The 24,342-nt window shown below is 52.6% G+C and overlaps 1 protein-coding gene across 1 annotated transcript in view; it reads right to left on the reverse strand.

The window, feature by feature from the left end:
- Positions 1 to 2,344: 2,344 nt before the first annotated feature.
- The window catches only part of si (sucrase-isomaltase), a 32,359-nt gene continuing 10,361 nt past the window's right edge, over positions 2,345 to 24,342 (reverse strand). The window contains exons 13-48 of the mRNA XM_018736195.2: positions 23,978 to 24,091; positions 23,472 to 23,556; positions 23,265 to 23,382; positions 22,609 to 22,780; positions 21,987 to 22,103; positions 21,447 to 21,601; positions 21,211 to 21,295; positions 19,246 to 19,302; positions 17,877 to 18,001; positions 17,393 to 17,481; positions 16,011 to 16,060; positions 15,642 to 15,815; positions 15,391 to 15,540; positions 15,036 to 15,239; positions 14,780 to 14,934; positions 14,429 to 14,597; positions 13,082 to 13,178; positions 12,143 to 12,255; positions 11,802 to 11,927; positions 11,329 to 11,457; positions 10,881 to 10,994; positions 10,443 to 10,505; positions 10,241 to 10,354; positions 9,858 to 9,948; positions 9,627 to 9,765; positions 9,165 to 9,298; positions 8,974 to 9,008; positions 8,471 to 8,587; positions 6,081 to 6,229; positions 5,587 to 5,671; positions 5,327 to 5,383; positions 5,025 to 5,149; positions 4,799 to 4,887; positions 4,573 to 4,622; positions 3,376 to 3,555; positions 2,345 to 3,200 (exon numbers count right to left, since the gene is read on the reverse strand). Coding sequence (XP_018591711.2) covers positions 3,123 to 3,200; positions 3,376 to 3,555; positions 4,573 to 4,622; positions 4,799 to 4,887; positions 5,025 to 5,149; positions 5,327 to 5,383; positions 5,587 to 5,671; positions 6,081 to 6,229; positions 8,471 to 8,587; positions 8,974 to 9,008; positions 9,165 to 9,298; positions 9,627 to 9,765; positions 9,858 to 9,948; positions 10,241 to 10,354; positions 10,443 to 10,505; positions 10,881 to 10,994; positions 11,329 to 11,457; positions 11,802 to 11,927; positions 12,143 to 12,255; positions 13,082 to 13,178; positions 14,429 to 14,597; positions 14,780 to 14,934; positions 15,036 to 15,239; positions 15,391 to 15,540; positions 15,642 to 15,815; positions 16,011 to 16,060; positions 17,393 to 17,481; positions 17,877 to 18,001; positions 19,246 to 19,302; positions 21,211 to 21,295; positions 21,447 to 21,601; positions 21,987 to 22,103; positions 22,609 to 22,780; positions 23,265 to 23,382; positions 23,472 to 23,556; positions 23,978 to 24,091 — 4,104 coding nt within the window. The 3' untranslated portion in view covers positions 2,345 to 3,122. The remainder of the gene's footprint in view (positions 3,201 to 3,375; positions 3,556 to 4,572; positions 4,623 to 4,798; positions 4,888 to 5,024; positions 5,150 to 5,326; positions 5,384 to 5,586; positions 5,672 to 6,080; positions 6,230 to 8,470; positions 8,588 to 8,973; positions 9,009 to 9,164; positions 9,299 to 9,626; positions 9,766 to 9,857; positions 9,949 to 10,240; positions 10,355 to 10,442; positions 10,506 to 10,880; positions 10,995 to 11,328; positions 11,458 to 11,801; positions 11,928 to 12,142; positions 12,256 to 13,081; positions 13,179 to 14,428; positions 14,598 to 14,779; positions 14,935 to 15,035; positions 15,240 to 15,390; positions 15,541 to 15,641; positions 15,816 to 16,010; positions 16,061 to 17,392; positions 17,482 to 17,876; positions 18,002 to 19,245; positions 19,303 to 21,210; positions 21,296 to 21,446; positions 21,602 to 21,986; positions 22,104 to 22,608; positions 22,781 to 23,264; positions 23,383 to 23,471; positions 23,557 to 23,977; positions 24,092 to 24,342) is intronic.

A 24,342-nucleotide genomic window follows, 5' to 3' on the forward strand; every position in this document is an offset into this window, starting at 1 on the left:
TTTTACTGTATCAGTTCAGGGTAAGTCCTTTGGGTAGTACAGCAGTAGTAGAGCAAAAAGTGGGATTCGAACCCAGGTCCTTCAGTAGCGGGGTTCTAACCATTGCACCACCTACTGCTGGCCCAATGGAAAGAAAAAATGCGGACAAATGGTCAGTGTGAAGGAATGTAGACTGGAGCAGGAGCAGTTAAACTAGCGCCCCACACACTTACACACACACACACACACACACACACACACACACACACACACACACACACACACCAATTACCATAATCGCTTCTAAGCACAACCTTTCAGCTCTACCCACTATGAATTAAATATGAAACAGATATGTGTCCAAACGAGCTCTTTCATATGGATATTTACTCATTAACGGCACTACGCAGAGACCTCTCGTCCATCTTATTCTCTTAATGGAGCAACAGCTGACACATGAAAGGAGCTGAGAGAGCGGCCGACACACACACACATACACACACACTGAAATGATACTTCACACACATCAGCCATCAGCTCAAGTACAGTTTGCTCTTTTTCATGTTCGCTTCTTGCTATGCACAGGACGTGTGGAAAGGACACACACACACACACACACACACACACAAGTGTCCGCTCATTCTTAAGCCACCTGCAGTCTGATCTCATGTGACTGACACACTGGGGGGTAGCAGTTGGATGGGGGGGGGTAGTGCTCCAGTCACATGATGATGAATGTCAAATTGTTTAATTTTTACATAGTAATTTAATCATGTTAGACGCAAACAAAATGTTTCAGGAAAACAAGACAATAAAACTGGTTAATTTTTGTAAATTATTTGTATAATTTGACTACAATGCAAGTAAATCAAGTATTTTTTTTTAAATTATTTTTAATCCATTTTTTCATTTTTTTGTGAAAAATGTATCAGAGAAATAGTGCAATGGACTACAGGGTCTGGTCACTCCAGCGTGTGGTCACCTGAGCTCCTGCGGTCCTGAGGTTTGGTCACGTGTCAGTGAACAGCAGCTCACTTTCAGTGATTGTGAAAAACAACATCTCACCCCCCCACCCCACACACCCACACACCCACACACAGGTAAAAATAGCATGTTGGCCCTGGCTGGCGTAAGGTGGAAACGGGAGCTGTTGCCACGGTGAAGATGTCACGCTGCTGGCCGTCACCGCCCGGCGCCACGCTGAGCCGGACCGGAGCAATTTGGAGGTGCCCCGGCCCGTTTGGCTCGTCGGGCCCTAATTGGCGTGCGAGCGAGCGAAGGGCGGGTGGCGCCGAAGAGGCCCCTTCTTGGCCTGTCCGAACGCGGCGCGGCGGCCCCGGTGACGGCTGCCTTCGTTAGTGCCGAGGCCACACCTGAGCACCGGAAGGGGGCGCGCTCGCGAACCAGGTGCGTTCATGTTGAAGGGAGATTCATACGGAGACGCGAGCACCTCCACCGCGCTCCGGTGCCAGCGGCTGCCGAGAGAACCAGCGTTTCCAAAAGCGAGATGCGCCGCTGCGCAAAACCGCCTTCATCCAACTCACTGCCACAGTGTCTATAGCTCCTGTGTGCTGAGTGTCGCCCATCAGCGACAAGATGAGGAACGTTGAGCACGTCTTTGAGACGAATCAGTCATCAGTCAGCCCTGATGAAGAGTTTGTGGACACACTGTCTTTCTCATCTTTTTAGTTTGTAGGTATTGCAGCTACATCTGTGAATAAAGTGAGGGGTGTGTGTGTGTCGAGCCTTTCGCGTTAAGGTGACTCAGTGGTAAAAGTCATCTGTTAGAGTTATGAACAAAACAAGTTACGAACATGGATATCCACGCCCAGGTGCGCCCAAGTGTGTGTGTGTGTGTGTGTGGGGGGGGGGGGGGGGGGGCAAGGGGGCGTCCTCGAGTGACAGGTCCAGCTCATTCCAGTGAAGTGCCAACAAAACTCTTTTGTGTGATTTTCTTCACTCAGCGAAAGTGTGTTTTGCTCTCTAACCCAAAGCCTCGCTCCTGCCGCTCCGCTCTCGCGTTTCCGTGTCTTTTTCGTCTGGAGCGGCAGCGTGCGACCCCACGGCGACCCCTGAGTGACCCCCGGAGTGACCCCCGCTGTAGCTCACTTCTCTTTTATTAGACAGAACCTCCAGACTCAGCAGCTGCCTTGACTGCTGACCTGTGACCTTCGACCTCCGGGGGCCACAGTCCGCCTGCCTCAGCAGGGATGTGTCAGTCTTCGACACAGGGCTGCCGGACTCACAGGAAGACTTGTGTACCGCGGTAAACACACTGAACCTGGGTTCGAATCGCACCTCCTGCTGTAGAACCCTCGATCGAGGTGCTTACCCTGAAGTGATGCAGTAAAACAAATTGGTAATTCAGTGTAAGTAGCCTGGTGTACAAACCTTGCGCTGTAAGGACCTTTAGAGAGACAAGTGCGGTGAAGGTAAATGTAAGTGTGTTTGTTTGTCTGTGTTTCCATGGCAAATGGTGCCTGGTGGAAATGGAAGGTATTTTATGTATCGCTTGAAAATATGCAGCACGTCAACCAGTTGAACTCTTTATTCCCTCTTGAATTGTTGCGAAGGACTGCTTTCTTTTCGAGAAGCACACACTTCTGCGACAGGGAACGTGTACTTAAGATGTCGTTGCTGATGGGAGAGAAAAGAAAAGAAAAGAAAAGAAAAGAAAAGAAAAGAAAAAGGCACAAACAGCCCAAACTATTAGTTTTTCTAGAGACGCTACATAGCGGAGCCTCCATGAGCTGCTCATTAGATTCCCAGAGCAGCGCTCGCCCCCCCGGTGTCTCCGCCCCCTGCCCCCCCTCCGACCCAAACGATTGCCAATTAGAGCAGAAATCAATTAAGCGCGTGTGATAAACGGAGAGTAGCGGAGCGTCGCGTCGCGTCGCTACGGGCAACAAAGTGCCGCCCTTTGCTCCGACAGACAGGTCCGGCTCCCGGATCGGCGACTCTTTATTTATCGCCGACGTTCCGCACAAACCCAAGAGCAAAGGTGAAAAGAGCCCAGAGAGAAAGGGAGAAGAGAGCGAAGGAGAAGCAGCTGACAGGTTTGACCACAAGCGATTCCTTCACGGTGCAAAGAAGCGGTCGCCACACCCAGGACACGCACGTGTACAGGAGCGTGTTCCCTCGGGTCAAACGCTCGTTTTCCACGTGACGGTAAACTGTTGGTCCACGTGGAGCGACTGAGCTGTTAGATCAATGACCAGTTCCTGGAAAACAAAGAGAACAGCGAACGTCTCCCGTGAGCAGCCAGAGTGTGAAGGTGCGCGCTCCTGCATCTCCGTGAGCGTTCGGTGTTGTTAAAGAGCCGTCTCACACACACACACACACACACACACACACACACACGCACGCACCAGGCCCCTCTGCGCTCGGCTCTCTTACCTGTGTTTGCAGGTTGTGTGAGACGGCGTCTTCGGGCAGCGGCTTCGCCGGATCCCCGCCCGCAGCCAGCGTCACCTCCTTCACTTGGGTGCTCCCGGCGCCCCACACCCTCAGCTGTCCCATGATGAGGCGGTCTGCTGTGGCCAGGCCACTGTGAGCCACGTTATTCTGCAGGGTGTTCTGGAGCGTGAGGCAAGCAGACGTTACAGGGTGTTACACACTGCCTTACACACACACACACACTGGGAACAGAGGGAACGCATATACAGCTTCTAAAGAAGAAAAAAATTACAGATTTTTCATTTATCAAAGCTTTACTTTAAATCTAAGTATAAAATAGTGTAAATATGATTCACATTTATTAGAGCATTTTGGATAATTGTTTGCTGTAAAAATACAGTAAAATTGGAGACGTCGGGGGAACTGTCCCTGTGCTACGAATCTCGAAGAGTCTAAATGACAAAATGTCACTGAACGAGTGGATGGAAAACCTGAACTCTGAACTCTCGTGCTTATGAGCATCGCAGCGGAACGTCACACGTCTCCAGCTCCAACACGTGCTCCACATACAGGTTCGCATCTTTCGTTAATCACACGTTTAACGTGTTCAAGCCGACACGCTTTGTTGCTTTTTGCAAATGTATACAGTTGAAAGTGCGGTGGTTGGAGCCATCGCCTTTAGCCTCAACGGACCTGGCTTCAAATCCCACCTCCTGCTGTTGTGCCCTTGACCAAGGTACTTACCCTGATTGGTAGAGTAAAACTGACCCTGCTGTATGAAGGGCTAAATCAGTGCAAGGAGCACAACAATGTAAGCTGCTTTGGAGAAGATCGCTGAGCTAAAAAGACAAAAGTACAATGTTGTACAACACACACACACACACACACACACACACACACACACACACACACACACGTTCTGTGTTTTCTTATTAAGTCTGTTGAGAAAGAGGATCTTACTAGTTATTCACATTTAATGTATTAATGTAGGATGTTGCTGATTACAACTGGGACATATTTTCAGGCCTTCATTTCAAATGCTTTTCAATTCGCTTTTTGGCCTACGACTGGACGGAGCTCAGAGCAAGTAAATGAACGAATGATCTGTGGGGGGGGGGGGTGTGTGGCGTAATAGCGTGGGGGCGGCAAACTGCGGAAATAAGCCCCGTTCAGCTCCGTGTCTCTCACACCACATACCTGTTGGACGGAGAAAGATGTCAGGAGGTACATTCCGTTCTCGTAGGTGTCTGCGTCACAAGGAGAGGCACGGCAGAGGGTGCATGAGACGGATGTATGAAATGAGATTCCTAGATTAGAGTCATACTTGAAGGTCGGCGTTTCCATCTCGACAGACGTGCAAACTTTGCGCCAAAGAGCCGCAAACTCGCCCCTCGTGGCTGTGGTACGGCGCGGGGCGACTCACCGATGCCCTGTCCGTCATCCCAGAAGAAGGTGCCCTGGGCCGCACCGGCGTCGCTCAGGGCCACGATGAGCCCCAGCGGGTTCTTGCGGCTGCGGAAACAGCGCGACGTGCAGAGCTGAGAGGTTCGTTTGGACATTGAGACGGCGCGGCGATGCGGCCCAGGAGGGAGGGATTGAGACGAGCGCCTGGAGGAGGCGAGTCCTGTGCCCCCTGGTAGGGCTACTACCTGTAATGGGTCGTGTTCTCCGGCGTCTGCCAGGGCAGGATGTAGCCGCCGCGGACGTGGAGGTTGATGTGCTCCAGAGGAGTGGGCATGACCATCCAGTTTTTGCTTATCTCCACGGCCATCGTCTGGGAGGAGCCAAAGACGGAAAGGAATTGTTTATAATTATTATTATTATTATTATTATTATCCACGTAACCTTAGCCCCCAGTTACGATCTTGTCTCCACCTCATGTCTTATATCCCGAAAGACTGAAAAACCCCGAAACCTCGTTTTTAAATCGGAAGGCCTTCAATACTCTTACCGTGTTGTAATCGTACCAGCGGCCTTCTGGAACGTACGCCGTAACCTCCCTGGCACCCTGAGGAAGAGAAAGATGAGTGATGATTGCTTCGCAGAGTCATCCTCTCGGTCATCTGCCGAGAGACACAGATTGCTTTGGTTTCACTCAGATGAGAATGAGTCGTGGATCCACCGCGTTCCCGACGCGAGCCCGACGCACATCGCTTTATCGATGAGCGCTGGCGCCCGAACCCGGGACCCGGCTGGCGATGCAGGTCTTACCAGGTCCGTGACGGGGCTGATCAGCAGAGCGGGACCCCACAGGAACTGGCGGTAGATCTCCCAGGTGACCTTGTCCGTCACAAACCTGAGAGAAAAGGACAGCGACCCTTCGGTCGGCGGGCTCAAACTCGCGACCGCGCAGTCCCCCGCCACGTAACCAACAGCAGCAAGAGCACGGTGCTGCGGAGAGAGATTCGGGGAAGGGAGGAAGGGGGAAGAAAGGCCAGGGACAGGAAATTAAGAGAAAAGGCATAAAGAGCCGGATGGGATTAAAAACAGCGGAAAAGAGGCAGAGTGAAGAAGCCGAGGAAGAAGTTCTCCTGAAACGAGTGACAATAAGAGAGATTACGGCAGAGGGAAATGTGAACGAAAGGGTGAAAAGAGGATTAGAGGAAAGAAAGAGGCGCGAAAGGAAAGCGGGGTTACGCCGGAACCGTCGGAGAAGAGCAGCCGACCCACCCCCTTTCCGAAGCGACGCTCTGCGGCTCACTCACTCGTGCAGCAGGGGGCGCACCACCGTGCTTCCTGTGGCGTGGGCCTCGAACATCAGCGTGTATAGGTAGGGCAGCAGCGTGTAGCGGATGTTGAGGACGTTCCGCGAGGCCTCGGCGAAGGTGCTGTTCCAGGCCACCGGGTCCTGCCTCTGCGAACGCGCACAAACACGCACGGACACACGCGGGTCCAATGACCTAGCGTCACTTAGTCCCCTCTCTGGATTTCCGAAAGTATGAAAAATGCAGTATAAGTTTACATTACATGCAGCACCACATCATGTAAATGAGGTGGACACTGGGTGCGTAAATAATTTTTTAAGAAATTATTATTATTATTATTATTATTATTATTATTACAAAGCACAAGAAAGTCAGCAGTGTCCGTCTCACAAGGTTTTTTTAAGGTTTGTGTAACGATTTCTTAGACTTTTAAAGCCGTGTTATTTATTTATTTGTCGTTGTTTTCCCAGGGCCCCGCTGAGAGCTCTTTCTCCTCGTCGGCGATGCGGAGAGAGACACGGAGACCTTTCAAAAGCGTCCATTTGCCTCCACATATCAATAGCGAGTCGAAAATTAACAGCGGCCGCCGGTCGATGCGGGACGCCAAGGAGGAGGAAGCGTATCAAAGACGGCGCTCGCTTCACTTGACACGGAAAGGCTTTCATTGTGTGCGGAGAGAAAGAGCGTCGCTCCAAAATGCACCGCCTCGCAGGCGGCCCTTCTGACCTTCCCGCCGCCACTTTTTCCCTCTCGAAATTATCCGGCCAAGTCCAGAAACGTTTGTTTTCTCGGCACGCCGAAAGAGCGCTCCGCTCGAGCGGTTATCGCAGCGAACGCTCTTCTGCACAAGAAGTCGTAAGACATCTGCTCTTCCCGCTGGGGTGGCAGGTGGCTTAGAGGTTAGAACCATCGCTTTGCGGTCGAAGGGCTCAGGTTTGCGTTCCGCTCCCGTCGCAGAACCCTTGATGAAAGTACTTACCCCGACGCGATCGAGGAAAATGACCCTGCTGTACAAGTGGGCAGCTTAGCGTACAAACCTCACACCGTAAGTCACCTTGGAGAAAAGTGTGAGCGGAAAGAGGAAATAATAACGGCAACGGTTCTCCGCTGCGCGCTAATATGGCCACATGCTCGTGTTCTCATGCGGCAATGTACACGCCTGCTAGCAGCACCTGCTCTTTCCTTTCCGAGAAGAAAGCAAGTGCTGCTGGAGGCAAGGAGTAACTCGTCCCGGCCGCTACCAGGCCGGAGGAGAACCGCACCGCTAATGAAATCCACCGGCGTGCTGAGATGCAGCCCCCTCCTCTCCGCTCCGACTTCCCTCGGCTTCCATCTGCTCGCATCCCGGAAGAAACGAAAACGGCTTCCCGGCATTTGCATATTAAAGCCAACGAGCGATCGGTCAGTTAGAGGAGCGGCCAGACCGGAAAATGAACACGGGAGAAATTATAGCGCTTCGCCGCAGGGCGCAGGAGCACATTAGAACCGAAGGGGTGCGTTAACGACCGAACCGAACGGCTGCCTCCGGCCCTGACCTTCAGTTTACCGTGTTTTTGCCCTCTCCATTACAACATCGCCGTGCCTCGCGGCAAAAACTCACTGGATGTAAAGCAAGGACCGAGCCGTACTTGCAGGTGACCTCATAACTGCCGTCTTTGTGCCCCGCGGCGTTTCATATACCCTCCTGCAGCACAATGTTTATTTTCCTGTAGTTTAAGCATCTATTTGCACGCCGTTATGATTTTATTGGAATGAAAGCACATGCAAGGGTAACCTTGAAAATTCAATTTTGCATGCGCCTCCCGTCAGAGGGGTGGTCGTGTCGTATTTCAGCGAGGAAATTTAGCAACGCCGTATCGATCCTCGCAGTCGGGCTTATTGGATTTTAGACATGCTCCTGTGGCCCTCAAAGGTCAGGCTTTAAACGAACGCCACGGTGAATACCTGACAGCCGACGGGCAACCGAACACCAGGATCACTTTGCTAATGACTTGCCGTGGGGTGGAATTTAGATTTTATTTATTCCGCTTCCGAGGGGGACGGCGAGGCCGCGGCAGCGCGGTGACCTTGCCCCTTGAATGTTCGACAAGATGCGAACGAGCGCAGCCCGTACCCCCGGGAGAACTGTCACTTCCGGGATTTCTGATAAAAAGTGTGCAGCAGGAGCTTTAAGGGTTAATGACGACGCGTAAGCGCTGAGAGATTTATTATCCACTCGGACAGCCTTTGGGGAAAGCGCCAGTAGTTCGTCCTCCGCTCTCTGCCCCGTACTTGCGCCCAAGCGGATGACGTTTGGCATGCGGCCGGCAGAGACGTGGTCTGTTCGGGCTCCGCCGAACAAATCGCTGTGGGGAACATCACCATGCGAGCGGACGCTCTCTGCTACGCACCGGGTTTCCTTTGCCGTTGTGGTTCCGGGAGTAGGGGTAGAAAGCGCCCAGCTGCATCCAGCGGAGACACATCTCGTACTCGGCCGAGTTGAAGAAGCCGCAGATGTCGGCGCCGGTCTGCAGGCGGGAGCATCGCAGTGAAGTGCAGACAGAAACCGCAGCATTGAAACATCCCCGTGTTTGCATTTACACTCATATTTGTTCAGTGGTGGAACAAAGCAGCTTATAAGGGGCAGCAGGTGGCGTAGCAAGCAGAGACACGTCCTCGCAGCTGACACATCCAGGCTCAAGTCCCCGCTCTGGCCCTAGTGCCCTTGATCGAGGGACAAACCCTGAATTGACACAGTAAAATCTTAACGCGCTGAACAAATGCGTGAAGCAGTGTATGTAGCTTCGTGTAGAAACCTAATGTTGTAAGTGGCCTTGGAGGAAAGAGTCAGCGCAATGAATACAAGTACATGTAAATAAATAAATGTACAGTGCAGTGGAAGTGCTGAACTTACATAGGAGATGCCAAACAAGCTGAACTCCAGCATTCCTGAGAAAAGAAAGAACACAGAATTCACCATATTTCTGCACGGACCGTTGAGATGCGGTTTTGGAAAAGACTTGTGTGGAGAAGCACAACGCACACATTATTAACAAAGATGTACGTGCGATGGGTACAGTGAGGATGGAGAGAAGCTCCGCGTACCGATGATGGACTTAAAAAGCTGGTCCCAGCCGGAAGTGTTGTCTCCGAGCCAGTGTCCCACCCATTTGCCGCTGGAGGGGTACGTGGAGCGCGACACCACCACCCCTCTCTCCCCGGTGACAGCCAGCAGGGCACTGATGGGAGGGTTCAATCATTTAGAAGAGAGAAAAACAGGGGCAGCTGGTAGCGCAAGGGTTAGCACTGGTGCCTTTGGACCCAAATGTCATAGGTTTGAATCCCACCTCCAGTTGCTGCACCCTCGAGTGCTGTACGTAGCCTAAATTGCTCCAGTAAAAGTTACCCAGCTGTGAAAATGGGTAGATCACTGTAATTACCTTAAGATTGTAAGTCACTTTGGAGAGAACCATCAGCTGAATAAAAAAATCTGAAGAAACAACAGGAGAAGGACACAAAACTGCTGGCGGTGACTGAGCGCTGTCTGCAGGTCCCCCCGGTACTCACTCGTAGGTGGGCTTGGCGTGGGACCATCCGTAGAGATTGTGAACGTCGAAGTGTTTGACCGGGGTGCCGTCAGCCAGGAACTGCTCGCTGTTCATGCACAGGGTCTTGTGTTTGAGGCCCTCGTTTTTGGACTCCAATTCTGGGTGACGGAGGTTACGGAGAGGGCAGTATTAGCGTCCTTGTCCCGGCAGCGTGGAGCGTTCACGGCACTCGTCGGCTGCGGGTCCTTACGTGGCATGTACGGCGGGTAGTCGTACTTCTCCGGTCCCAGACATTTTCCCCCGACGGTGCCGTGAACGAAGCTGGCTGGCTCATTCATGTCCTTCACAGGAGACAAAACTCAAACAAGGCAATGTAGACCCACAGCAATTTCATCAGCAGGCATCAGGGCAGTGTTTGCCGTAGATTTTACACCCCAGCGATGTGTGCCGAGCCCCAGATGTGAAATCCCGTTTACTAAGAGGATAAGTTCTCGCAAAGTTCTGCTCTAAACTCGCTGCGTGCTCATCGCTGTTGTTCCCGCTCTGGTGTCGCACACTTTCGAGCGCAGATTGTCGTCCTCTGCACTGTGACCTGCGTGATGTGAGGTGAAGGGCGGCCTGAACTCCGCTCACAATCCACAGGCCGTCAAACTTCATTTTCACGTAAAACTCTTTGATTTCCTGCAGCCACCACTCGGCCGTCTGGTTGCGGAAGAAGTCTGGGAACGCCGTGTAGGCCCTGTACAGCTGCAGAGACACAAGGGCGGTGAGTAGGAGCCCCAGAGCTCAGCGTTCCTCTGTGGGGGACAGCTGTCAAAGAAGCATGAGGAGATACCTCCACTTGTGTGTCCCAGTCCAAAGACTCATCTACAGTGACATTAGGGAAGTCTGGCCACACCTGGAAGGCACATCACCGTCATTGTCATCATCACACACACACATTTTCAGAACCGCTTGTCCCTTACGGGGTCACGGGGAACCGGAGCCTACCCGGTAACACAGGGCGTAAGGCCGGAGGGGGAAGGGGACACACCCAGGACGGGACGCCAGTCCACCGCAAGGCACCCCAAGCGGGACTTGAACCCCAGACCCACCGGGGAGCAGGACTGCGGTCCAACCCACTGCGCCACCGCACCCCCTGTCTGTCATCATCATCATAATGATAATAATCATCATCACCAGCACCCGCGGTCTCATCAGTGATATCAGGACTGTCTTCTTCATCATCATCATCCTGTTGACTCTGTTGGTCCCAGAAAGCCCAGACCGGTACCTTTCCCCAGACTATGTCATCCTCCAGCTCTAATGGCCACTTGATGAAGACGTCCTTCTCGTGCCCACGAGTGAAGGCAGGGTAGTCAGTCTCATTCCCTGAAATTGCAGGGTCCTAAACGAGACGAAGACACACAAAGCTGACTGATCGTGCTGCATTGTGTAGCGTCACTTAATGAGAGCTAAGAACGGATATTAGCAGCATCGTACCTTCGGTATCCAAAAAAGTCCATTTTATACAACAGCTGGGAAAAACATCTCGCAACTTTCAGAGTGAGAACTAATTTCAGCAACAGATTTGAGTAGAAGACTCAGATGAACTAAGGTCCATGATATCAGGCATGACCTGGACCTCACAAGTAGATACCCCCCCCCCTTCCAGAGTGCACTTAAAGTTACAGAATTTCAGAATATCGGTACCACACTGAAGGAAAGCTGCTGGGACGAACCAGGATGAAGATGAACCTCATGCCCTCACTCCTCATCGTGTTCACCAGCTCCGGCAGGTCCTGGAAGTCTTTGTCAATAGTGAAGTCCAGCTGCCTCTCCATGTAGTCAATGTCCGCATACTGGATGTCCTGAGTGAGACAGAGGCTCGTGGTCATTTGTGCTCCGATGGAAAGCCATGCTGCAAAACAAATGTAAGCCCTGTGCATGTTTCCTCTCGGGAGAGACGGAGCGGCGACGCTGTGCTGATCTATTCAGTTGAAAAACGTGTGAAATTGGACCATCCTTATGCTGAGTGACTTCCATAGCCACAAATACATAGATTACTACATTCTTCATTTCACCGGCACATTTCCTTAAGCGTGTCACGCTTACTATGTTGACACCGCAATTTACCAGAGAGGGTGACTGAGGGGGGATTGACGCCACTACCTGTGAAAAAGGAACGGGTGTGCTGGATAGGGACGGCGCTTACGTAGGGAATCCCGGCGTTTCTCATCTCGTTGTACAGGTTCTCTATCTCCATGGTGTTTTGGTAACCATAGCGACAGAGCTGGAATCCAAGAGACCAGTAGGCTGGCAAAACGGGACGCCCGACCAGCTGATGTTCCAAAGAAAAAACAAACAAGCGATATTACGATATATTTTTAACAGCTTCAGCTCACTCATCTGGAGGACCCACTGCAGAACACAGCTGAGGCCCTCGCTCAGTCCTCAGTCAGCACACACACGCACGTGTGCGTGTGCGTGTGTGTGCGCGTGTGCGCGTGTGCGTGTGCGTGCGCATGTGTCATGCTCACGATGCTGCACACTCACCTCCGTGTACTCCTGCACCACCTGCTCCGGCGTGGGACCCATCACGATGAAGAAGTCCAGGATCCCGCCCACAGTGCGGTACGTGAGCGCTGGGGTCGGCTGAAGGGTCACGTCTGAAACAGGACAACATGAAAAGATGAAGATGATGGAGGAGCATGATCACTTCAGCACATGGTGGTGTGTTTCATGCATTTATTTTGTCTTTACTGTTGTTTCGTTCTCTGCATTAAAGGCTGAACTAGTACCTGTACGCTGAATACCATGTATGTATGTTGCGTGTGTGAGTGTTTAAACATACGGTGTGTGGGAACTTGGAAAGAGGCAAAGGTACACAAACATTCAGTAGTAATTATAATAGCAATAATGGCAGTATTGTAGAGTCACTCACAAAGGGAAACTGCACTGTTATGTTGTGCTCTAATGTTACCTACTGAAGTTACTGTATCCATTTTAATGGGTTTTTCTGACATTTTACCATAAATGGGTGTCACTTTGGGGCTCAGGAACACACACAAACTTTTACCTTTGAAACTAACAGTAATTATGTCTTTGCGTTATGAGAATCCACTTCACGATTTTCAGGATCGCTTTACCCTCATAAGGTGGGGGAACACAGTATAGACAGATTCTGGGAAATGCAGACATTCTGGAACATTCCAGCGTAAGAGTGTAACACGCAGAAGTACTGCGCAATGTATAAAGACAATCGGCTGTATTTGCAGCTGTACTGCATACAGACACATCTGAAAACACGCTGAGACCCTTTGTAACACGAAGAGACAGGCAGTGTCTGTAACATGTATGGACATCGTGGGACGTATGGAGAGCTTCGAGAACATTTAAGGACGTTCCAGTGGCCCGTTGTTGCTCTGGGCCCATATGGCGACCGGCAATGCAGTTTTCTCGACACCTGCACTCAGGCACTTCGTAGGTCCTCACCCATGGCATTGCTGTTCAACAGGAGCACCCCATGCGCGTCCATCGTGTTCTCCAGGCCCATGTAGAAGGGCTGCACCCCGTAGCAGTTCATCTTGTACTACACATGGGGAAAAAGAAGACGGGGTGGGGGGGCATCACTGAGCTGAGACTTTTAGGTAAGAACTTACCTATTTATTTGCGACAAACGGAGGCATTAACGCGTGAAATATTGGCTTCAAGGCGCCTGTCCTTCTGGAGACTGAAGCTGACAGATGGGTTGAGTTCGAGGAAGCGGTTGTTAGCTTGTACGCTAACTGGGGCTGACAGCTAATGACAGCAGGCGTTCGACGGCGCTCCTCGGGGAGCCTCGCGCACTAGTCGAGAGGAAGGAGAGTTCCTTCTGGAGCTCGCCGTTCCCTGCTACAAACCCTCCGTCCCTGGGCCAAATAGCCGGGTTCCAACGCCGCAGTGCTACTGCTCGAGATCCTTTGCGCAACTGAGAGAGTGTAAAAATGACACTGTTGTGTAAACGGGTGAATCTCTGAGCAGTAAGTACAAACGTGACACAGCGAGTGACTTAGAAAAGAGAGGCGTGCCACAGAAATGAATATATAACTGTGCTCAGCGGCATCTTGTGTGAATTGAGCCTCAGCTACTCATTGGCATCTTTTTAGCATCGACGCCACGGCGGAACTGCTTTCGCTGACCTTTCCGCCACCTGCTGTTATTTATTTCCATAGCTGTAGCAGCGTCTCCGTAGCCGGGAGCCGCTCTCTTAATGGGACATGTGTCCACCGGTAGAGGGACTCCCACAGAGGAGCGGGAGCACAGCCAAAGCGCAGAGGCGCTATAAGCAAGCAGTGTTGTTCTTTACACTGAATGAAACGGCTGAGTAGGTAAGAGCGCTCGCTGTGGGATGGAGAGACGGAGACAGAACAGAGAGGGATTTAAGGCTCGGGGAAGAGTGCCGAAGTGGGAGTGTGAATGGAGGATTAGTGACAGGGGACATGGGATTACAGAGAGCAGGAACTGACAGGGGAATTTGGAGCCCATAGCATGAGATGCAGCCGTGAAGGGAAAATGGCAGATGAATGGAGGCACAACTTAACGGCGGACGTGTGGAGGGATGCTTCGTTGAAAGGGGTCTGAAAGGTGTGCGGTGATGCTGCGGGGAGCAGAGAGGAAGGGCTGAGACAAGGGGCCCAGTGGTGAAGGAACCGCCGAAAAGCGTGTGGGCCAGCAGATGAACCGCAGAAGGTCAGTGAAAGAGACCGGCGTTGAGGATTAAAGATCGATCCCGGGGTACGGGGCAGAAGAGGAGCAAAGCGAGGAGGGGAGACGCTGGCTTCCGGGAGCCGAATCACACACCCCGGGTGGCTGGTCTTTGCTGAACATGCCCCACGTATGCCAGTTGAGGTCATGGTGGTAGCTGCTGTGTTCTGTCTCCCCAAAGCCGTAGATGTAGTTGGAGGGAAGGCGGGTGGAGATCTGGATGAAGAGGTCCGAGAACGTGAAGCCTGGGAGCGTCGAGTCCCATCTTGGAGAAACGAGAAAGGGAGACAAACATGGCTCTCAAAGTCCGTCGTGCTGGACTGAGTTGAATTGGACAGGAGGAGAAGAGAAGAAGACGCATCTGTGGCCCAGGGCAAGACTTCCTGCTCGAGACACGTTTACCGAGAGGAAGACCGTGGGAGACGGAGCCGCGGTGCTGGAACTCACATGACCGTTCCGGTGCTCTTGCGGATCACCTTGATTCCGAAGGGCTGCTCGTTCACCTCAACGTCGTACAGCCTCTTGTTGGGGTCCGCCTCAGGAGTGGGCGGGATGTTGAGGGGCACGGGCACTTCGTACCGCTTGTTTGCAGGATCGTATATCTGCAGAGGGAGGAAGAGAAGGGCCACGCGGCAGGAGCTCTACTGAAAGTGGCAGGAAGTGAACAGGAAATGCGCCAGAAAGCAGAAACGGAGAAACGCACCTTAAACTGCAGCATGTCAGCACTGAGGTACTTGATTTCCACCCGAAGAGTGTTGATGTCGGGCGACTCCAGTCGCTGGCTGCGATACCTGGCATTTCGCTGGATTTCAAAACTCCAACCGGTGGTGTCTGGTGTGGGACTCACTGCCTTGTAGCCGTAGTCATTGGGGTAGAAACACCAAGGCACACGAGGAGTTTCCGATGGCTGGAAAAACCCAACAATTTGCTCCTGGTTACGGAAGTAGACGAGAAGTGCGGCGGCGACAACACGAGAGATGACCACTGGGGAGCCACGGGGGAGCCAAGACCAGTGTCCCCTATGCCAGCGTCTCTCCTGGGAGGACGTTCTCACTCACGTTCCAGATGCAGCCTCTGGCCAAGCATTTGTCTGCATCGCTACCCTCCTCGGGGTGGCAGTCGAAGCGCTCCGTCTCGGATACACTGCCATTCCACTTCACTGTGTAGTTCTGCCCCAGCAGCAAGGTCAAGTTTCTGATGTAGAGAACCTGCAGAGGGACGGACGTGAGCGTGGTCATGTGGGCCGTGGGGGTTTGGGGTGTTGGGCTACGCGTGTCAGAGAGACAGTCCTCTCACTGTTGTCACTCACCTTCTTGTCACCGTTATACCAGATGTTCTGAGAGGGCACCGGGGTCTCCACGCCTTTGTGGGTCACCACGATGGTTGTGGGCATCGAGTTCGCTCCCAGAACTGTGATGTTCTCGAATCGGAGATCATTGGGGTCGACGTAGGTGCTGTGCAGGGCGTTCATGGTCAACAGCCCCTGCAGGACAGCAGTGTCAGGAGACAGCGGGTACAAGTGTGGGAGCAAAGCGGGTGGGAAAATGGCGTCATGCAGTGGAACGCAGTGTCACCGTTCGTGTTCAGTGGTGCATTCACACTGAGCTCACAGTGAAAATGGGCTCTGGTCGCATTCCAGCATCGTGTCTCACAATCAGTGTTGATGCAACATACTTACAGAAACCACAAAGAACTTGTAATGGATGTGATTTCCAGAATTCACTGTATCTGCAAATGAGAAATACATAGTTATTATAATCCGCCTTGGTGAGAACAAAGGGGACATTTCCGACAAAGCCCTTCATCTGCATTGTGACAGTAGAACGTTTTCTGAATTTTGGATTTCACCAGCATCATATATTGCATGAAATACAGTATATATTTCATAAAATATGTTATATAGTCCATATTTATATACCTGTGTATACAAATGGGGACAAGTGGCAATAAGTGGGGACAGCAAGTAGCGTAGTGGTTAGAGCTTCTGTCTTTGGATCGAAAGGTCGCAGGTTCGCACCCTACCTCTGGCTGCAGTAGCCTTGAGCAAGGTACTTACTCTACCTATGAGCCTAACCTGTGCACATATTGCAGGGTGAAATGTGTGTGTGAGCCCACCCTGTTGGTGAGAACAAGACCACTGGGAGAGAAAGAGCCCCCCCAGGGACTGAGGAACAACATCTCTGACAAATATGAGTCAGGTGAGGGATATAAGACCATTACAAAGGGACAGAAAATCCCAAGGAAAATGCTGGGAAATGAAGGACATGTAAAAGTGCCCAGAACCCTTTGAGAAGAGGCTCTCCCCCAGGAGCTCGGCAGGAAGGAACGAGTCCCGCTTTATGCAGCGTGTTTCCGCTCGCTGAAGCCCTACTTGGGTGCCATACTGCCGGCTGCTGCGACCGATTGGTCTAAAGGAATGTGGCTCGTCTCATCTGTGTTTGCTCATCGAGACGTGTTTCTCCAAAGCACTGTAGACCGGGAAGAGTCCCCTACAAGCACATGTGCCTTTATGAAGCGGGGTATTTTTTACCACAACAATTGAGGGTAAGTACCTTACTCAGGGCTACTATAGCAGAAGGCAGGATTTGAACCAACAACCTCTGAGCCCTAGGACGGCGGCTCCAACCCCCGAACGCTTACAGAACACTACCCCCCCGTAAAAATGTGGTGGCGGCTCCATTATGTTGTGGGGTTGCGTTTCATCGACAGGAAGTGACAGGCTCGTCAGAGCAGAGGGTTGTGGATGTAGGACAACAGTAAGGACTGCAGTGTTGACATGAAGTTCTTTAAAATAAACGTTTAAGATTATTATGAAACAGAGATGTGGACTTTGACTGTAAAACACCGTTTCTGTTGCGCAGACTTGCTGTGTCACAGTAAATGAGCTGAACTGTGAACTTCGTCCTCTTAATGACTCCTAATATTGCACCTTTATTACCCTGTTTATACCTTTCCCCATGCGGGTAATAAAACACCAGCGAGGGCAACGCCACGGAAGGATCAGCCTTGCACGTGCACACACACACGCACGCACGCGCACACTCACACTCGCTAATCTACCTCGAGACTCTCCGTCGTCCCAGAAGAGCTCTCCGGCGGCCTGCTCGTTGTCGTCCAGCGCGATGATCAGACCCATGGGGTTCTTCCGGCTGGGGACACACAGCCACACACCACTATTTCACACTTTTCACACCAGTTCCTCCCTTATCGTGTGCGTACCGCCTACGGTGTTGTTCGGGGATTCTGAGCAGAGACACACAGACCTAAAATCAGCTACCAGGGCCTTCTTGTAGAATCACCGGCAGATGTAAAGAGCCTTTATTTTATTTTTGCACATTTAAGAGGGACACACATTGTTATGAAGATGGTAAATATACAGTACAGCGGCAGCACCGGGTTGTCCTGTACGGTAAACACACTCCTATGAACATGTGTGAAATTGCACACCTCTGGATAAACACACTGCCTTGTGTACCTGCGCACAGCGGTTACGCTTCGGGTTACAGCGGTGCAGTGAGATCGCGGTACAGGGTGCGCCGGGTACCTGTACACGGTGGTCACCGCAGGCCTCTGGGTCGGGAGAATGGCGCCGCCTCGGATGTGCAGACCCAGTTTGTCGGCCGGAAGGTACATGTTGATGTACTGCCTGCGGGTGGTCATCTTCTCCTCCTGGTCAGGAGAGGAATGGAAGCTGATGGAAACCGAAAGTCACCCCTCCTGACGATCGATGCACAAGAGGAAGCGGACAGCTCTCTTTCCCCCTGATTGGAGGAAGTCTCGAAATTGACAGTGTGCCTCCTCTCCTGACTGGTGGAGAGGTGTAAATTGCAGGTATGCATTGCAATTAGCCTGCTTCCACTGGCGTGTAGATAGCGACAGCGTCATCAACGCTTTGGAAAAACTGCAGATGGTCAGAGTGATCACAGCCACTGTGGCTCCTACTGAGCTTTAAACCCCTCAAATTAATTCACACCCTTTGAGGGAAGGATAGAGGAAACTTTTTCATTTCAGGTGAACAGGTGCTATAATAATAATAATAATAATAATAATAATGATAATAATAAATGAGTTAATGTGGTTCATGGTACCACTTGCCCTTATCCTGATACGAGGACTCGGGAGATCAGGGAAATGAGGGTAGAGCCATTATCTTTATTATCTTTACACCCCCAACCCATTCACTTGCAAACCCAGAATAGCCTCCAGACATCACTCGGCTAAAATATGTCGTCGGCAGCAATTAATTTCCCGTTCCCTGTGGGCGCTCGAACTGGAAAAGTAACAGAACATTTTGCAAGTGCTCTTTCCCTCTTGGATTATTGTTGCCCGTGGGGGAGAGGTGGGAGCTGGGGGTCGGGGGGGGGTTGGGCGTTCAGAGCAGGTGAGAGGCCCTGGCAGGACCAGAGACGACCATAGATGACCAGAGACGGCTGCCAGCCACATCCCTGTGCGTCCTGGCAGGACCCCCAGCGCAGCAGCCGAGACTAGAGGAAGTCCAGAGCTCTTCCCTCAGACCCTTGCCCTCGTCACAGGACTGTGTAGCGGCACACAGTAGCCAGGATGCACTGGGGCCCCGCACACACCCCCCCTGCATTCACTTGTCCTTTGGCCCCCACTGGCGAGAACAACTCTGCTCTTCAAACAGAACAATCCTTTCTGTCTGTTGTTCTCCTGCTGTTGGTTCACTTCTTCGGGGAACATTGGGTGTCTAGAAATATTATGTTAATGAGGCAGCCAGGAGCAAAATACTACAGTTTGTGTTCTTTAAATGTATAAAAGTGTTTTCTTCTCTCCTCTTGCAGGAGTGTTGCTTCTTAGGCCACTTGGGGAGGTTTCTCGCAACGTGTTGCTTTGCCTCCCGTTTCCTCAGGGTTCAGCCATGGCCAGAGGATGGCGCCGCCGAGCACACGTACCGTTTCGTAGTCGTACCACGGACTGTCTGGGATGTACGCCGCCACCGTCTCCACACCCTGCAAAGAGACAATCATTTACATTTATTTACTTATCAGATGCTTTTCTCCAAAGCGACTTCCAATGAACTCTATGTAGTGTTACGAGCCCACACACCTTATTCACCGCGGTGACTTACACTGCTAGATACACTGCTTACAATGGGTCACTCATCCATACATCAGTGGAACACACACCCACACACACACACACTATGGGGGAACCTGAACAGCATGTATTTGGAGTGTGGGAGGAAACCAGAGCACCAAGAGGAAACCCACACAGACATGGGGAGAACATGCACACTCCACACAGACTGAACGGGGATCGAACCCACATCCTCTCACAACACCGAGGAGCTGCGAGACAGCAGCGCTACTCGCGGTGCCGCCGTGCCCAATCAGCCACTCAAATGTGCGTACACCGGTAAGCGTGGCATGGCCGGGACATTTTCCCCAAGTGGACGCTGAACCTCAACGACAGGTCACCGGGGGTTGGGGCTACGAGATCCTCCTAGCTTACAGCGTCTGAGATGTGAGACTAGCTGCTCGAGGCCACCTGGGTGCTGCTCCCACTTTCACTACTGTCCCTGTACCACCGTTTGCAGTAAATCTCGAGCTCACTACTGTGCCGTGTGAAAGGAGACCCTCTTGGAAGGCCACACAAGAACATTTTAGAACATAGTTAAGTGACTATAAACTAGGCTCTCACACATCTGGAGGATGCTGAGGGCTTCCGCACGTCTCTCCTGCGATAATCCGTTTCACCGTCAGTCACCCATGTGTCCGGCGCTGACTTGTTCCTCCCACAAACGTATGCTTGTCAAGCCATTGCGGAAAAGGTGCGGTACAAACACGGTATCAAGGGGTTCCATTGTAGCTCCATGTGGACGAGAAGCCCCTGGCAGCGAAGGAAAGGGAGCACCAGCTGTACAGCGACCGCAGCCTGGACCACGGTCAGCGCAGAGCCGCCCCGCAGCGTTCCCCTGTTCTCCACAAGGAGCCGGAGAGCCCGTGAAATGAGCAATTAATCAAACACTTTAATGTAACGTCACTCCATCTCCGCTGATAGCTTCTCGGTAATGAGGTCGGTGCTCTCATTAAAAAAATAAGTTTTTTTAAAGGAAAATAAAAAAGAAACATTCTGAGTGCAGCGCCGGGGCCTCTGAGGAAGCAAACGGGACCCGCAGGAGGAGCGTGAACTCGACCGCACTGGGCTCCGCCGCGGAGGGGAGAACTCTGAGCTGTTCAGCGGGCGCCGGGTGGCGGGAAACGCGCTGCTCTCTCCTCGTGGAGGCAATTCCGTGCGGCACGAGAGAGGGTATTCATGAGTTCCGTACATTATACATGCGTCGTGCGCTCCTGTGTTACCAGTTTAAGTGGAGGAAATGCCTTTTAGGGACACTTGGCTCTTCAAGGACAGACCCCACGTGGAGAACCTCAACCCCGTGTGGACCGTGACCTGACTGGACCCCTCCGCTGCGCTCCTTAGCCGGCAGGCCCCCTGTTGGATAACTATGTCAGCATCGACCAGGGTCCCATCGCAGAGCGAAAGGGCACCGCGGTTACCGACGGCCCTCTTTCAAGACAGCTGGACACCCAATAGAAAATGCCTGTCGCCTTCCTACCATTACTCAGCATTTTCCCTGTAGGGGGTGAGGGGTTCGGGACCCAGCACAGCGAAACAGAGTCTTCTGCACAGGTCTTTATTGCCAATGCACCGCACCTCGTTTTTTACCCCGACTGACGCTCTGTCCATCATCTGTTCACACATATCAGAAGGAAAACTGTCCTCGAGAGCCTTTCCTGTACGTGAGAATGGTGCCGAGGCAGGACTTGTTCAACAGGAAGTGTGTGTGTGTGAGAGAGAGAAGGTGTGTGTGCGTGTGTTTGTGATTCCCGGCTTTACCCTGCACAGGGGACACTCACGGGGTCCAACACGGGTGTGATGAGCAGGTACGGACCCCACAGGAACTGCCGGTCCACGGCCCACGTGGCGGAGTCAGAGTAAAACCTGCAGCACAGTGGTGGACTCATCAGTCTCCTCGTGTGAAACTCCTGCGGAGCCAAGCGGAGCGTAATGCTCACGCCACGCGGCGCGGTCCCAGGGCAGTACACGACAGCACACGGCAGCACACGGCAGCACACGGCAGCACAGCACTCACTCGTGCATCACGGGTCGCACCACCGTATCGCCGTACGCATGGGCCTTGTAGAAGAGTGTGTAGAGGTAGGGCAGCAGCGTGTAGCGGATGTTCAGGTAGTGCTTGGAGGTGTTCACCAGGAGGGAGTCCTCCCCGAACCAGGCCGGGTCCTGCGGCTGGGAGACGTAGCAGTTAGAGCTGCAGCCACGGGACTCCTGGGTCGCAGGTTTGAGTCCCACCTGCCGTTGCAACAGGCCTGCGCCAGGCACCTACCCTCAATGGACTCACTGCAAATGCCTGAGCTGCGCAAAGGGCTAAATCAGAGTCGGTTGTTTGGGAGAAAAGTGTCCGATAAATGAATAAGTGCGAGTGGTGCGCTGAAAGGCCCCGGCACTCGGGTGACTTGCACCGTGGGTCTGTGCCGTGACGCAGGGGAGCTCTGGCCCGTACTGAGCGATGAGCAGGAACGGAAGAAGCTCCGGCTCATCGTGTGTCTCTGCCTGAGATGTGCGAAAGCTGCGGCGTTTGCGGTCACTCTGAGCGGCACGAGCGAAGACCTACCTTGTAGTTTTGGGCGTTGTGGTTCCGGCTGAAAGGGTAGAAAGCGCCGACCTGCATCCAGCGGCGGCACAACTCCTCCGAAACGTCGTCGAAAAAGCCACAGATGTCGGCGCCGATCTGGAAAGTGCCGCAGAAACGAGAGAGGCTCAGCGACACGGTCGGCATTAGAGAGAGGACCTGAACCCCCACGTTCAGGTAGTGCGCACACAACCTTCAGGGTAAGAGTTTGACAGCCAGGTATGCTGACACGCACAGGGAGGCTGACACGGTCGTGCTCCTCAGACACGGTAGCAAAGAGTGAAAAGAATAGAGTAAATGAACACGGTGCAAAAGGTGTATGAGCATTACTCATTACTCTTAGTTCAGAGCTGGGTGCCGAGAGCGGAATCGCGCTGTCCCTTCGCTCGCTCGCATATGGACTCTCGCTTGACATTCACATTCGCGGGGGACACGGCTGCTTCTGAGCCTCAACGGGACACGTCCTCGTCCCGCATGGAAGATCGTAGCAATGCCGGCACTGCGTGCGCGTGTGTCTGCGTCTGTGCGCGCGCGCGTCTCCCTCAAGGCCGAGCGTACAAGCAGAGAGTGGCCGTAAAGCCCCCTGGGGTGCGATGGTGCTCACGTAGGGCACTCCAAAGAGGCTGAACTCCAGCATCCCGGGGATGGCCCACTTGATGTCGTTCCAGGTGGCGGCGTTGTCACCCAGCCAGTGACCGGAGTACTTCCCCACGCCAGGGAATGAGGACCTGGTGAGCATGAGGCTGCGGTTGTTGCCAAACACCTTCTTGAGAGCCCTGGGTGGAGCAGAGAGAGATGGATGAGATGAAGGAAGGAAGGGAGGAAGGAAAGGAGGAAGGAAGGAAAGGAGGAAGGAAGGAAGGGAGGAAGGAAGGAAGGGAGGAAGGAAAGAAAGGAGGAAGGAAGGAAGGAAGGAAGGAAGGAAGGAAGGAAGGAAGGGAGGGAGGAAAGAAAGGAGGAAGGAAGGAAGGAAGGAAGGAAGGAAGGAAGGAAGGAAGGAAGGAAAGGAGGGAGGAAGGAAGGAAGGAAAGAGGGAGGGAGGAAGGAAGGAAAGGAGGAAGGAAAGAAGGAAGGAAGGAAGGAAGGAAGGAAGGAAGGAAGGAAGGAAGGAAGGGAGGGAGGGAGGAAAGGAGGAAAGGAAGGAAGGAAAGAGGAAGGGAGGGAGGAAGGAAGGAGGAAGGAAGGCAGGAAGGCGGGAGGGAAGAGGGACAGAGACCAGTGCAGCGGTCCCCGCAGTCGGTAGCACGGACGCGAACGTACACCTCCGTCGCGAGGACCATGGAGTATCCGTAGAGGCTGTGGACGTCGTAGTGGCTCCCCCACGTCTGCTTTGCGTCCATGCACAGGGTCTTGCTGTACATCAGGTTGTCCAGGATTCCTTGGAGGCGAACGGGGAAGGACCGCGGCCGGTTACGCGGGGTGTCGGTACACAGGACCATCGCCGGTCGCTGTGTTCGCGGCACTTACTTGGAGTGAAGGGGGGGTCGTTGAGGTTGTTGATGCTGCAGCCGTTCACGGAGCCCTTCTGGAAGTTGGACACCTCATTCATGTCCTGTGGGGGGAGGAGGAGGCGCAATGAGCGCGTGTTCCTTCGGACCGCCATCCAACGCACCTATTTATACGTTTGTTCGCGGAGAAATTCATTTAGACTCTTGATTACAGTTTAATTAATGCTTTATCAAATTAGAAGAAAGAAGGTATTTATCACCGGGGAGGTTGAGGTAATTTCACACATGAAAACGCTCTTTGTTTCTGAGAATGAAATGATTTACAGACCCTTTAAACAGCACATTGAGAACTTGAAGACGTTGTGATTAAAACACAGGATCGGAGAAGCGAGTCACTTAACACGGTAAAAGGGACCGACAGTGTGTGTGTGTGTGTGTGTGTGTGTGGGGGGGGGGATGGGACAGATGGAGGCAGATGGAGAGACGGTATGTGGGCGGGGCTGAGTGGCAGTGGGCGGGGCTTACAATCCAGAGGGCGTCGTGCTTCACTTCCTGGTGGAACCTCTGGATCTCGTCGACCCACCACTCGATGCAGGCCGGGTTCGTGTAGTCGGGGAACACGGCCAGCCCGGGCCACACCTCCCGACGATGGACCGGATCACACACACACACACACACACACACACACACACAAGGGACAGCAAACTGAGAACATTGCTTTATTATGAATATGTTGGTATAAGTGTTTCATAATCACACTTATCAGGAGTTAATATTAATCCCGAAATTCCCAGTGGCCTTGTGCTCGCTCACTGATAAGTTTCCAAGGTAAACGGACAATCTGAAGCCAAACGCTGCACCGTGTAACCATACACACCCACACACACACA

The sequence above is a fragment of the Scleropages formosus genome, chromosome 10 (assembly GCF_900964775.1).
Source record: "Scleropages formosus chromosome 10, fSclFor1.1, whole genome shotgun sequence".
Lineage (NCBI taxonomy): Eukaryota > Metazoa > Chordata > Actinopteri > Osteoglossiformes > Osteoglossidae > Scleropages > Scleropages formosus.